At 49.9% G+C, this 14,347-nt stretch overlaps 1 protein-coding gene across 6 annotated transcripts in view; it reads right to left on the reverse strand.

Moving 5' to 3' along the window:
- GRHL2 (grainyhead like transcription factor 2) overlaps positions 1–14,347 on the reverse strand; it is a 121,017-nt gene continuing 106,670 nt past the window's right edge. For 5 of the 6 annotated variants that reach the window (XM_070392668.1, XM_070392666.1, XM_070392669.1 and 2 more), the window contains exons 13-16: positions 12,385–12,479; positions 7,948–8,033; positions 4,575–4,639; positions 1–2,545 (exon numbers count right to left, since the gene is read on the reverse strand). In XM_070392668.1, the coding sequence (XP_070248769.1) occupies positions 2,431–2,545; positions 4,575–4,639; positions 7,948–8,033; positions 12,385–12,479 (361 nt within the window). In that variant the 3' untranslated portion in view covers positions 1–2,430. The remainder of the gene's footprint in view (positions 2,546–4,574; positions 4,640–7,947; positions 8,034–12,384; positions 12,480–14,347) is intronic. The other variant, XM_070392664.1, reaches the window with a different exon arrangement.

A 14,347-nucleotide genomic window follows, 5' to 3' on the forward strand; every position in this document is an offset into this window, starting at 1 on the left:
AAAAAAAAAAAAAAAAAAAAAAAAGCTTATTTATTTGACTGTGATTAACTTAGGGGACAACAAAAGAAGAGGAGGCAATATTTCCTATTTTTCTGGAGTGTTTCTGCTCAGGAAATTTTCCTTGTCCGAGCTCTGCTGCCTTCCATAGTGAAGAACAAATCATAGCTAAGCCATGGGCACTCTGAGAACTCAGAGGGAACCTGGTAAACATGAGGGACAGATCGGATGGGAGGTGGCACTCGGCACCACCCTTTGGTGGCACTGACCGCATATTCTTTGTTCTTGCAGTGGCCACCGCAAGGATTGCTCAGTGACCGGGGACAAAGGCAAAAGCATTTCTGACTCATTCTCTGCCTAGGGCAGGACCAGCAAACACTTTCTCCACAGAGTCCAGAGAGAAGGGTAGGTAGCCTGTGTCAAATGGCCAATATTTTGACATCTTTTCCCTCACCTGGAGTCCTATGCTCTAGTCCAATAGTATTTGCCATTGTGTCCGCCAATCATGTTTGAAACCACCCCTAAGGCAAGGAGCATGGGAAGTGCATAGTATGTCAGGTATTTCCAACACTGAGTGTGTCCATCTTAGAACAGAGCCCCATCAGGACCCAGGAGGGTCCTGCAGCTGCTAGTCCAGGACTTGACAGTCACGGCGTGGAGACGGAGGGGACAGACAGGAGCAGAGCTGAACCCAGGATGCAAACCTCTGGCACCATGGGAAGGTTGGGGGATGAGTTGTCCAGAAGACACACAGGAAGGTGCCCCCTTTCCGCCACCCAGAGGTCTTCCTAAGCATGGCACCTGCCCTCCATTCCATTCAAACCCTCTGTAGTGTCAACGAGAGAAACAGCTGGGCTGGAGGCAGCCTGTCCATCCTGCTAGGGGCCCCAGGGGCAGGTGGCTGGGAGGGCAGGGAGCCCTCGGAGAGAAAGATAAGACATCAAAGTGCTTTACAAACAAATCTGGGCCCTTACATAAAACCTGTCCTGGATCGCGGACCTTGGGTGGGGGATGTGTCTGGCTACCAAAAAGTTGGTTCTTCCACCCACGTAGGTGAATGCAAACCCCTGGACCACCTACCTGCTCCCTCGAAGAGAGAAGTGGCCCAGGACGGTTCAAGCTTTTGCGATTGTTTAGGGAAGGAGGTGGAGTTCTCCTCTGCAGGCTGGTTTCAGAAGAGCCAGGGCTCTTGGGGGCACTGTCCCTCCTTCCCAGCCCAGCAGCCAGGAGCAGAGGCAACTGGTCCCTCCCTCTCCAGCACTGAGGCCCGGGAGGCCTCCCTGGCCTGTCTGTTCAGACATGAGCTGCTGGCACCGCTCTCAGCTCTGCAGTCGGGCGTTAAGGGGGCCACTTGAGATGAAGGACATGCTCGTAAACTACGCGGCACCGCACAGTGGCCAGGATCCTCATGACAAGCTCAGGCAGTGCCAGCACCAAAGCTGGAGGAGCTGGGGCCTCAGGCTCTCTGACCTTTCCCACAAGGCAGCTCAGAGGAGACCCAAGCAAAGCACATCACCGTGAGACAGAGGGGGCTCCAGAGTAGGCGTGCCCATGGGAGAGGACGGGGCTCCCTGTGCGGACAGGACTGAGTTCCTGGCCGTGCCCCCTGGAGCTTGTCTTGGCACCCACCATAGTCACCTACACCCTGGAGGCCACCTCCCTTGCCCAGTGTGTCTCCCACACAGCAAAGAGGCAGAAACCTCTTGTAGAAAGCAGTGCCTCCCCTAGGCCAGTGGCAGTAAACATGCCCACATACCACAGGCAAAATATATTATTGCAATATTATAAACACTATGTACATGATAGCCAGCATGCCTTCTGTGTCACCCACTAAGCACATGGCAGCTGAATGTCTTCCTGCACAAGGCCCGATGGCCACTTGCTGGGGACCCCTGGAGGTATCTAGCAAGATGACCTCCCCCGATCAACCTGAAGGGTTGACCAGGAAGGGGACCTCCACCTCTTACCCCACCTCTGACCACTGCACCCAGAAGCAGCTCATTTTGTCCAGCCACGCGGGAGAAGTGGAGAGGTGAGACAGATGAGACCAGACCTTCTCAGGCTCTTCGAGATGAATGGGTTGGCGGGGTTGCCCTTGAAGGCTCTTGATGGCGTCATCTGGAGCCAGTAGTGACCTGCAGAGTCCCAGCAGGCCTGGTCCTGGGCTCCAGAAAAAGGTGGTCAATAAATAAGGTTCTGACAGGCGCAAGGTCCCTTCCCGAGGGGCTGGAGCCTCAGCTCCAGAGCAGGAGCTGGTGGACGGGCCAGACGCACTGACAAGGAGTGGGGCTGTACGCCTCGCCACGCCCCCAGCACGGTCGTGTAACAGCAGTTGTGAGGTGGGTGAGGTGGGTCTGCGGGTTCTGGGGCTGGGCTCCTCCTTTCCCAGGGAGGAGTGCACGGAGGGGTCCTGCGAGCGCAAGCTGACCAGGCTCAGATCTCCATGAGTGTGATCTTGAAACCTTCCACCATGCTCTCCATGTTGAGGATGAAGGTGTCCTCATTTGAGTAGTGCTCAATGATGTTGTCGTCCATGTTCACCAAGATGCTGGGAAGGGGGGGGAGAGACAAAGGTGCCATGAACAATGTGCTCGGGCAAGGATGGACCACAGGCTGGGGTTCCCTTTGCCATTCTTTCGCAAGGGAGGCCAGGAGGGGTGGAGGAGAGAGGTGACGAGGCAAGGGAAGAAGACGCGCATTCAACTGTCTTTCTACAGAAACCAGTTGGAGGAGAGCAAAGCCTCAATTTCTCAGAACTAACCTCCTGATTCCTTATTAAACAGGACTTCAGAGATCATTCAACTCAACCCTCTTGATATAGATGGGTAAGCTGAGGCCCAGAGGAGTTAACAGAGGCTAGACTCACAGACTTGGCTATTGACAGACTGACAGAGCCAGGACCTAAACAGTTAGGTGCCCCATTTTCATGGCCCCTTGAAAATGTATTGTAAAAAGTATCCTGCACTGGGAGGGAGAGGAAAATCAACCAGAACTGCAGCCAGCCTCCGCTGAGCATGTCCTGTGTTCCAGGGTGACAGAGACCTTGCACTTCATCCTCACGGCGACCTTGTAGGTAGGTGTGATTGGGGTCGTTTTGCAAAAGAGAACACTGAGCTCAGTGAGGTTAAATCACTCCCCAAGTTCGTGGCTGAGCGGGGTTTTGAAACTAGCTTTGCCTCCCCCTGAAGCTCATCCTTTACCCCATGTGACCTACTCCCTGGTTAACAGTCCCCAGTGGATTTAGTTGTAAGAAAGTCAACGACTTTCAGGATCTGCCCATGACTTCACAGTTCTGGAGTCAATCCCCTCCGTCAAAGTCAAACAGATCTTACTCTGAGAATGAAAAACTGACTATCCTTTTACAGCCATGTGTCATAAGGCAAGTTGTTTAGACTTTCAGCGCTTCAGTTTATTCTTCTGCAAGAATAAGAATAACAACCCTGCTCTAACGGCTTGCTGTTAGGATTAAAGTATTTAGCCCAGGGCCTGGCGCAGTGCTCAATGAAAGTGAAATGTTATCATCATCGGCAGGGACTTCGCGCTGAGGGTTTGTGCTCAGCAGCGAGATCTCGAGACACCACTCATCTCACGATCAGGGAGGAAACCCAGACTATGGCGTTGACCTTGGGAAGAACTGTAAAATGCCTTTTAGTGAGCTTTCCAGCAAAGGCTCAAGTGGAAAGCGTTTCTGGTTTGACTCCCCATCAACCAAGAGACCCCACGACTGAGAAAGGCTGAGCGGCCCAGATAATAGTTTCCTTTATGAGAGGCCCGGAGAAAAGTTTCAAGACCCATCTTCTGCTTTTCGTGGGAAAATGGCCCCAGAAAGACCCTCTGGCTCTAGACTCGGCTCCTGCAGCCTCTACTCTTAGAGCCTCAGAGGAAGCCCCAGGGGCCTGGAGGTGGCAGAGAGCAGGATGAGGAGCTAAGCACTTGAGCTCTGGGGCCACAGGCCTGGGTTCAAATCTGTGTCCCTCCTGCTGAACATGAGCCCTCAGCCAAGATGCTGAACCTCCATGCGGCTCACTTTCCTCATTAGTAAAGGAGGGGTAAGAGTCTACCTGACAGAGTGGGGAGGAACAGAGCAGCGCATAGCAAACACGTCGCCGGGGACCCAGAACCCACCGGACACCCACTAATGAGAGCTGCTGTCCTTAACACTGAGAACAAGCAGGTCCGGCGATCATTTAGAGCATTTTGCTAATAGTTACTCGGGAAGAAAGAATTCTTCCTGTTCCCACTGAGTAGCCTGGAAGCCAACTCCAAGAGCAGCATGGGATTCTCTAAGCACTCCTCTCCACAGAAGGGCGACATGGCCACTCTCCCCACTTCCAGACCTCTCTACTCCACCCACTAATCCTGTCACCGGGGTCACAATGCACAACCCCCCCCTCCCCCGCCCCCCCCATTAAAGGGCCTTGAAATGCACTGCACTTGGAAGAATGACACACAATTTTATAAAAGGTGGACAACGGAACCTAGCAAAAGCGAGGCACCATCTTTTTTTTTTTTTTTTTTAAGGCGCTATATTGACTTATCTGATTTGAAAGTTAATTTAAGTTCAATTTTTTTCTTACCCTTTTTTGCTTTTCTTGTAAAGCTTTGTTATCTTCTCTACGGGCAGCCCGTATTTCTCGGATATCTGCAACACCAACAACAAAAAGGCAGGTGAGCACAGAGGGGAGTCCAAGCAGAAGCATGAGAGGAGTTCCGACCTAATTCTCCTGGAGGTTTTCCGGGAGCCGGTGTCCTTCACTCACGAGTCAAACTCTCAAAACGCCTCCTTTGCAAGGCTTACTTCTCCCTTTGGACAAACCTTCCATCCTTCACCAACAGACTCAGCCTCATGGGAACGTAATCTACGATAAAGGTGTCCTTCCAGGTCAGTCAGGAAAGGTGGACCCAGATCATGATGTGAATGAAGTAGGTGGCCATATAGGAAAAACTTAACAAGTTAAACTGGATCCCTTCTCCAGTCCTACATCCGATCCCAGGTTTCCATATAAGAAATCATACAAGAAGATGAAACCATACAAGAAGAAACCAATGGGTCAATTCTTTGTATGGATATCATCTTCAAGTAAGGAAGATCTTTCCAAGCAAGATATGAAACCTGAAGGAAAAAAGATCAAAGGTCGATAAAACAACACAGGATATACTGATATAGCAAAAGCCACCACAAAAAGCTGAGGCCAAATTATACAGCGGGAAACATTTTGGCAGCATGAATGGCAGACATGGAACTAATTTCCTTAAGTTAGAAAGAATCCCTACAAATCAAAACAAATATAAAAAACATCTGACAATTCAAGGGAAAAGGGAAAAAAACATCACGAAGCAGTAATTCGCAGAAAAACGACAATAGGACAATAGGCATATGAAAAAAACGAACCATCTCACACATAATTTAAAAGTTCAAATTAAAGCAACAAGATACTACTTTTAATCCACCAGACTAACAAAAGCTAAAAAAACAACCCCACTTAGAATACAGTGTCAGAGTATGAGAGACAGCAACTCTGATGTTCCATAGATGGGAGAGCGACAAGCTCAATCGTTTTGGAGGAAGATTTGGCACATGTTGTTGAAATTAAAAATCCATATCTCGCCCTAGCTGGTTTGGCTCGGTGGATAGAGCATCTGCCTGTGGACCAAAGGGTCCCGGGTTCGATTCCGGTTGAGGGCACATGCCCAGGGTTGCGGGCTCGATCCCCAATGGGGGGCATGCAGGAGGCAGTCAATCAATGATTCTCTCTCATCATTGATGTTTCTATCTCTCTCTCCCTCTCTCTTCCTCTCTGAAATCAATAAAAATATATATTTTTAAAAAATAATATCTCCTTTGTCCCACATATTTCACATCTAGTCGTCTGGCCTACAGAAATACACTCAGATGTATGCAAAGCTCTTCAAAGAATCACTGTTCATAATACAGACACTGTGGATCACAAACATCCATTAAACACATTTTGATATCTTCACAGTTGAAAACCATGCATTTATTAGGTCGTTTAAAAAAAGTGACTGCTGATTGGCTTAGCTCCCTGTATGCCACTGGTAATACAGGGGCCCAGTGCACAAAAATTTGTGCACTGGAGGGGGGGGTCCCTCAGCCCAGCTTGCCCCCTATCACATACTGGGAGCCCTCAGGGGATGTCCTACTCCCTGCTCCCTGCTCCCCTTGGGGAGCAGGCCTAAGCCACAGTCTGGCCTCCCATTTGTGGGAGGCGACTGGGCTGATCAGGGGAAGGCACCAGCCCCATCACCCCACTGTTGCAGCCACTGCTAGTCACCACAGCCACCAAGGTGTTTTCATCAACACGACTCCAGTCCCTTCACCATGAAAAAAATGACAACTTTCTTTAGGCATTTTCAAGATGTGTCTTTCATAGGATATGACATTTCTTTCTTTCTTTCTTTTTTTATCCTCACCTGAGGATATGTTTCCATTGATTTTTAGAGAATGTGGAAGAGAAAGGGAAAGACAGAGAGTAACATCAAAGTGAGAGGAACACTTTGATTGGTTGCCTCCTGCATGAGCCCTGACCTGGGCCCAGGCCAGGGAGCAGCCTGCAACCTAGGTACATGCCCTTGGTCAGAATTGAACCCAGACCCTGCAGTGGGCAGGCCGAGGCATTATCCACTGAGCCAAACCGGCTAGGGCAGGATATGACATTTCTTAACCCTCCAGCAGCAGACCTTCCTTTTTTTCTCCAGGAGTGTGGTAAAAAACCCTAGATCACCTATTTGGACTCTTATTACCCAAGTTACTAAGAATATTACCAGTGGCATACAGGGAGCTAAGCCAATCAGCAGTCAGAAAAGGTGTTTCCGCTGTAGTTCACACCAATTGCCAGCTTGGCCCCTGCCCAGGCGTAACGCCTCTGGCCGAGTCATTAGCCCTGGGCAGGGGACCTCCAGCTCCCTCAATTGTGGGCTCAGCCCCTGCTCCCCATGATCGCTGGCTCTTCCCCTGCTCCCCACCATCGTCAGCTCCCTGCCTGCTCCCCGCAATCGCTGGCTCCGCCCCTGCCCAGGCCTAACACCTCTGGCCAAGGTGTTGGGCTTGGGCAGGGGACCCCCAGCTCCTGTGATTGCCGACTCTGCCCCTGCCCAGGCCTAACCAAGGCATTAGGCCTGGGCAGAGGACCCCCAACTCCCACCATCGCCAGCTCCGCCCCTACTACCCACCATCACTGGCACCGCCCCTGCCCAAACCTAACGGCTCTGGCCAAGGCATTAGGCCTGGGCAGGGAACACCCAGCTCTCCGCGATCTCCTGCAGGCCTGGGCAGGGCACCCCCAGCTCCCTGCCGCCGCCGCCGCCAGCAGCGATTGTAATGGCTTGGCGCCAAAGTATGCAAATTAACCGCCATCTTTGTTGGAGGTTAACCGTTATCTTTGTTGGCAGTTAATTTGCATATCGCCCTGATTAGCCAGCCAATGGGAAGCGTAGCGGAGGTATGGTTAATTACCCTTTTTGCCTTTTATTAGATAGGATATACACTAACATATTAAGTCTTAACCAAAAGAGGTCATATTTGTATTTTGGATTACACTACCACAGCTAGCAAGACACTTCCTAATTGTTCCTGTTCTGTGCATATTTGGAAGTTAAACATATCTAATTCGGTATAATGCAAAGAGACAAATGGAAACTCACAGTTTAAAAAAAAAAAAGAGAGGCACTCACAGTCTAACCTTTCTCCATGGCCTCTTACTCTGATTAGCCTTAAACTGACAGGGAATTGGCAGTTTTTCAACGTTTCCTTCTTCTTACGGTGCTAAGAAGCCCTGACAGTATGGAAACCAGTGTCTCCATAAATCTCCGCTTTTTCTTCTTCTTTGTAAAGCTCACTCCGAAGGCATCTCAAGGGCTGCATTTTAATGAAGGGATTCCAGCTCAGGAGAACACAAGCTGGTTTCCTGGAAAAGGGGGTTCATAGCTTACCGCTTCCATCAGGCCCTTCACGGTGGGTGATTTCAACATCAAAGCATCGAACACATCGTCAGTCTCCTTCCTCACATACAAAAGCACTGGAAGAGCAAGGGAGGAAAGGGTTAATGAGGAGCCCACACAACCCCCGCAGCCACCACAGGAGACTGCTTCCTGTCACTCAGGCCTGGGACACGGATGTTATCTACCCTCGGGCCCCTGAGCCAACGACATCCCACACAGGTGAGGAGACAGTTCCCTGGGCAACCTGCAGCAGGGACTGTTAAGGAGCAACGGGATGACATTTGGGTACCAACTGGCAATTGGGTGCCAACACCCAGCAGGCCGTTTCACACATTGTTCACATGCTGCGAATTTCTCACGGGTGCACACGTGATCTCTTTGGGAGATCTCTTTCTGAGACCTCTGTCTTCTATTTATTTGTTCGATCATTCAACAACTATTGCTGAAGTCCCACCGGGGCCCTGGATCCCAGACTGTGTGTGAGGAGCTGAGGTCGCAGCCATGAGTGGAGACACAGCCTGCCCTTAAGCTCTCGGTCCACTTGGAAAGGCGAGCATTCCTCAGAAGCAGACAACTAGACAGAGTCCTAAGAGCCATGAAGGAAAAAGACAGGAGAAAGTGCTTACCGGGGCCTGAGCTTTTCAGAAAGTTACCTTGAAGGAGTTCTGAGTTATGAAGGGTGTATAGGCATCAACACAGGTGAGGGGTGGGGGGTGGGGGGTGGGGGGCAAGGAGAGAAAGAGGACATGAGAGCAAACATGAGCACAAACTCCAGCAGACACAGCGACATGTGCCATGGCCCAGTAGGGAGGCGTGCATCTCAGAAGCAAGTGGATAAGAGTCCGACAGGCCTGGCTTTGACACCAGTTCAGCCTGTGGTGGAGCCCTGGGCATGTAAGCTCTCCAAGCTTTGTGTTTGTTTTGTTTTCCTGTAAAACAGGGATGATGGTAATATCTACCTCACAAGAGCGCCTTGGGGGTTAGTGAAATGACCTCCACGTGGGACGCTGGGCGCACAGCAAGCACCCATTCCTCAGTGAATGCTGTTATGGAGCAATCGCCGCGGCTCCCTGCCCTCAGTGAGTGTGAGGGCAGCCTTCTGTTCGTTTCTCTGTCACAAAACCTTCTGCATTTGACAATGCACAGGCAATGAGAGATGACAGGGACCCAGGTGTCCTCAGAGAGGCCATGACCCTCCACCGCTGCGTCCCTTTCCTACCGCAACTGCACCTGCCATTCAGATGCGGCCCTGCGGCCCCGCAAGCTGACTGCCCTTCCTCAGCCTCAGTGACAGGGCTTCTGGTTCCTGCTTCAGAGAGAAGGGAGAGGCCGAGGCTGAAGCCCAGTGCACCGGCCACTGAGCAGCACACACAGGTAAACAGCCCTGCTGAGCCTGGGTCCCGACTATAGTCAGATACCCACTGAGCTACGCTCACCGCCAACCCGAAGGAATGAAGTTGGCCCGGAAATGAAATCAGCTCGAACCCAGACTCCCGCACCTCTCCCCTCCCTGTCCCCGAGGACTTCATTGCAGAAGCTGCTTCTAAAGGCAGAGTCTACACGTGCACATGGGTTCTGCCGGGACGTTCTGCAGCCGGCAGATGGTCAGTTGTGTATGAAGAAAACAAACAAATAAAACAAACCACCCGAAGCACTGCAGCTTCTGGTCTTTGCCCCGGATAAAAGCAAACGCCACGTAAACAGACAGAGTGAATGTGCCTCCAGAGATTTCCCAATTCCATCCTTTGGAAGGAATATTTTATAGCCTCCGTTTCAGCTCAAATGATCTAGTGGCAGACCGTCAAACCTCAGAGGGAAGGCACAGGAGGGTGGGGGTGAGGGGGAGAGATCAACCAAAGGACTTGCATGCATAAGCATAACCAATGGACACAGACACCAGGGGGGTGAGGGCATGAGCGGGGGTGGGGTGGGGGGAGACAATGGGGGGATAAGAACACATATGTAATATCTTAATCAATAAAGAAAACAAAATAATTAAAAATAAATAAAATAAAATGATCTAGTGGCATCATAAGAGGACCCAGCGTCAGCAGTACAATAAGGAACAATTAGACCATGGGACCTCAACTACCCCTAGATGAGAAAAATTAAAGAAAAAATAACTAATGAAATAAAACAAAACAGAAACAATAACAGCTCTCACTAGTGGCCATTCCAGATGAACCTTCTGTAGCTTCTTCCCACAGCCTCCAGCAGAGAAATGTAATCTCCAGTCTGAGCCTCAGGAAACCCCACACCATGTTCTATTCAAATGGCTTTACAAATCTTCTCTTACAATTATTGTCCTTGAAATCACATGGCTTGGGGGAGGGTGAAAGGTGGTATGGGGGCATGTTGACCGGCTGCGGGACCCCCTCCAGGGCAGTGCCCCATTCTCCTGCCGGACTCAGCAGGCCCCAGGGTGCCCAGGAGCTGGCTCTCCTGAACTGTGTGTCCCCGGCAAAGCTCTCTAAGAACCCCTGCTGCTGATGCAATCACGACCATCGCCCATCTCAGACACTGGCAAAGGCAGCGGCCACAGGGGCAGCCCCCAGGGGCTCCAGACACAGCCACCCTGAGGAGTGGCCAGAAAGCAGAACAACAAAAAATGACATTTATGCTCCTTTTCTCTCCCGGAGAACTTCTAACGAATCAACAAAGGAAGTGGCACTGACGCTGATTCCCTGTGCTGGTCAGAGAGGCTCAGACTGGGAGCTCCAGGCGAGGGCTCAGTAGCACCAGTGCCCTTTTCCAAAGGAAAGCTGCTCCTGGAGAACACTTTCTCCATGGCTGGTAGGTTGCAGCGCCCCCATGTGTCCCTATGATGATGTTTCAAAGGCCAGATACTTGCTTTTCATCATACTAGTAGCCCAATACAATTCAATTCCTAGCAGCAAATTTTTGTCCTGACTTCAAAATCTCGAAATAATATGAGAAGCACTTCTTTGGACTAGCCAGCAGATACTAAATATGGATGCAAGCCAGATTAATTGTGCCTGTGTGATTCTTTGATTTCCATTCAGCTCTGCCCTCATTCTAAAGGATGAGATACAAAAGGCAGGCAGAATGGAGCTCAACATGCACTCAAACATTTGATGGCGAGCCTGTGATGTCAGAAAATATTTTACAGGTTTAAATGTTGCTAATGTGCCCTGACCGGTTTGGCTCAGTGGATAGAGCGTCGGCCTGCGGACTGAAGGGTCTCGGGTTTGATTCCAGTCAAGGGCATGTACCTTGGTTGCAGGCACATCCCCAGTGGGGAGTATGCAGGAGGCAGCTGATCGATGTTTCTCTCTCATCGATGTTTCTAACTCTCTATCCCTCTCCCTTCCTCTCTGTAAAAAATCAATAAAATATATATTTTTTAAAAAATAAATAAATGTTGCTAATGTAACTAACACCATCCAGACATGTATGATCCTTCATTTGAAATGCTAATTACTTATGCACAATGATGATAGTATAGCTTAAGTAGATCCAGGCCTAATCATAAAACAGAAGTGGATCAGGCACCCGAGTTACGTGTTTCATGTACATTCATTCACACATCGGTCCTCACAGCAACTCTATGAAGTAGGTGCTCTTGTCATGACCATTTTACAGATGAGGACTCTGATGGAGCAGACCTTTCCAATGTCATACAACTCTATCGGGCTGGGGGAGGCTACAGGTCTGCTCTTGGTCACTGTGTAGGTTCCATTTCAACAAATGGGGGGAGGGAGATAACATTTCTCAACAAAAAACTCAAGACTGTGTGGACGGTGACATGTGGGTATATTTAACATGGTAATCTGACACATTACAAGTTGAAGGTCTTTGGAAGCTAACGGAATTAGCTACAGCAAGATATGGGGTGACTGTGCCCCCCTCCCCCAACACACACACTTTCTTCTTATTCTGAGGAAGGACAGTGAGTCGTGAACAGCATCAAATGCTGAGCAAGACATTGACAAGCCTGTGCTTCATTTCTTACTTTCTTGGTGAAGTAGAATAAGACCCTTGACTGAGAGAAAATGAGTAAATGGTGATGTCACAGAAAATAGGTTCATTTGCTTGTGTGAGATTAATCATGCATCTATTGAACAATTCTCATGGCTGGTGCTTCTGCTGTTGTCACACACACAGCAAGCATTTCTTTTTAACCTTATATCTCACTGCATGATGAGTCAGTATGTTCATTACATTTCTCCCGAAGCAAAGGCAAGAACCAGTGCCCAGAAAGAATACACATGTGCTTACAGTGCTTCAAAAGACAGGCTTTAAAGCAAAGAAGACTGTGAACTTCCTGTGTCAATAACAATCATTACAATCCCCAGGCCCGCACTGGATGGGGCTGTGTGTTCTTCTTGGTCAACCACCCGCTCCCACTCATCATGGGAGGATCGGTCTTTCAGCAATGCCAGTGGAGGGCCCCAAGGGGAGAGATACCTCGCTTCATCCCTTCTTCTTTTATCTGCTTGGAAGGTGTTGGGCCAAAGTCCTCTTCCATGGGCCTGAACATCCGTTTAACAAGGACACTGCTGCTAGAAAAGATGAGCAGAAAGTATTCAGTAAAGCAGACAGGGTACTAGCACAAAGGTTCATGTGTGGCTGTCCCTATCTTTTCCCTTTGTTTATACCATCCCTAGTTCTTCACAACCTCCTTCGTCCCCCTGCAGGTCCCAAGTCATCCCTGTTTGAGGCAGAACCCCAGCCCACCACTATCTTTAGGACATGGACCAAAGACACACTTCTCATTATTGAATATGGATCTACAAAGGTGAGACCTCTGGGTTTCACTCACTCTGTCCTGCACTGAACCCCTGCTCAGATCAGGGCTGGGGAGTAGCAGGAGTGAGCCCTGGTGTCCCTGTGGCCTCCAAGTTACACCAGCCCCCTCTGAACTAGCTAGGGCCTGGGGGTCCTGCACTGTCCTGCCAGCCCCCTGCGGGCACAGGGGACCTGTGGAAATGGTGCAGGCCTACCTCACTGGTTCTCAGTTATACGGTTGCCCTCACTTCCTGCGGTTCTATGCCTCCATCTGGTTGGAGCCGATGAGCCTGCAGTGATGGAAGTTCCCTGGAGACCCAGACCTCGGCTGCCCAGCTCTTCCTCCCCCTTGCGAGAGGGTTTCAGTCCCCCTTCCTGCGAGCTCGTGGTGTGGTGGCCCTGCATGTCCCCAACTGGGCCAGGTCTGATAGCTCTGCATTTCCTGCCCAAGTTCCTGCTCTTTCTGGGCACTCTAAGGAAGGGGAGGACGGTCCGGGAGGAATGCAAATTGGAAAAATAGGCTGTCTGAAGGGAAGGCATTGATGCTATGGACCCTGTGAGCCAGCCAGGGCAAGCACCATGCTCATCCCTGTCAGTGACAATCAAACCAATGCTTAGCGTGTTACGTGTCTTACGCAGGGTGACGTAGCTGATAAGTGAAAAGGGCTGTTCAGAGAACCCAGCTTTGAGGGACAACCTCATGCTAAAGAAACCTGAGATGATGAGTGAGGGTGTAAGAAATGATATTGAGAGTCAGCATTCTCTTACTATACTCCCCACTAAGTCAAACTATGGAAATAGCCAGAAGGAAATCTCAAACCCAAGTCCCAGGTAAAGGTGGTGATGAGTTTTCAGAGCCCTGTTCCCTCTGTCTCCCCATCACTACCTTTTCATAAAAGTAGGTCATGTCATTCTGTCATGTCTTGGAACTGGATGGCCATGACCTCAGGAGCTGAAGGTTAGAAATCTGTTCGCACAGCTGTCGGTGACCAGGAGGGTAATAATGGGTAAACAGCCTGAAATGTCACCAGACTGTGAAATATCGCTCTGTCATGCTGTGCGAGGGTTCCTAAGCCAGTGATTTTCTTTTTCTCGCCAAGCAAGATTTATTTGTATTTTTCCAGTCCTGCTGACTTTTGATAATGCCCCGATCTGAGCTGTGCGTGACAAACTGCCATTAAAATAACATCTTGGATCAACCACCTTTCCCCTGGGAGTTAAAAAAATGCTTTTTCACACGTTCAAATCCACAAACCCAGTATGGAGTCAATACGTTTGTGTGGTCGGAATTCAACTGTTACTTTATTTTCAAAACAAGGCAAGAAAGGAGGGGCAGATATGACTGCCCCATTTGACAGATGGAAAGAGCATGATGCCTGTCCTATTATACTGGATTGTACCCCAAAAGGACTGGAGAATGAGTAAAAGGTGCTTCCTCTGACATCAGTCTCCATCCCACTGGCACACGTGTGAGAAGATGTGAGTGACTTCAGGTCACGTGGCACATGAAGCCATTATCTTGAGGGATCTACCTCAGGGGAAGCGAATGCTTGAAGTATAGCCGTATCCGGTTTGGCTCAGTGGATAGAGTGTTGGCCTGTGGACTGAAGGGCATTGCTGCGTAGTGAGGAGATGCCCAGTT

The sequence above is a fragment of the Myotis yumanensis genome, unplaced genomic scaffold, assembly GCF_028538775.1.
Source record: "Myotis yumanensis isolate MYYU_CA2020_CCGP unplaced genomic scaffold, mMyoYum1.0.hap1 SCAF_15, whole genome shotgun sequence".
NCBI classification, from domain to species: domain Eukaryota; kingdom Metazoa; phylum Chordata; class Mammalia; order Chiroptera; family Vespertilionidae; genus Myotis; species Myotis yumanensis.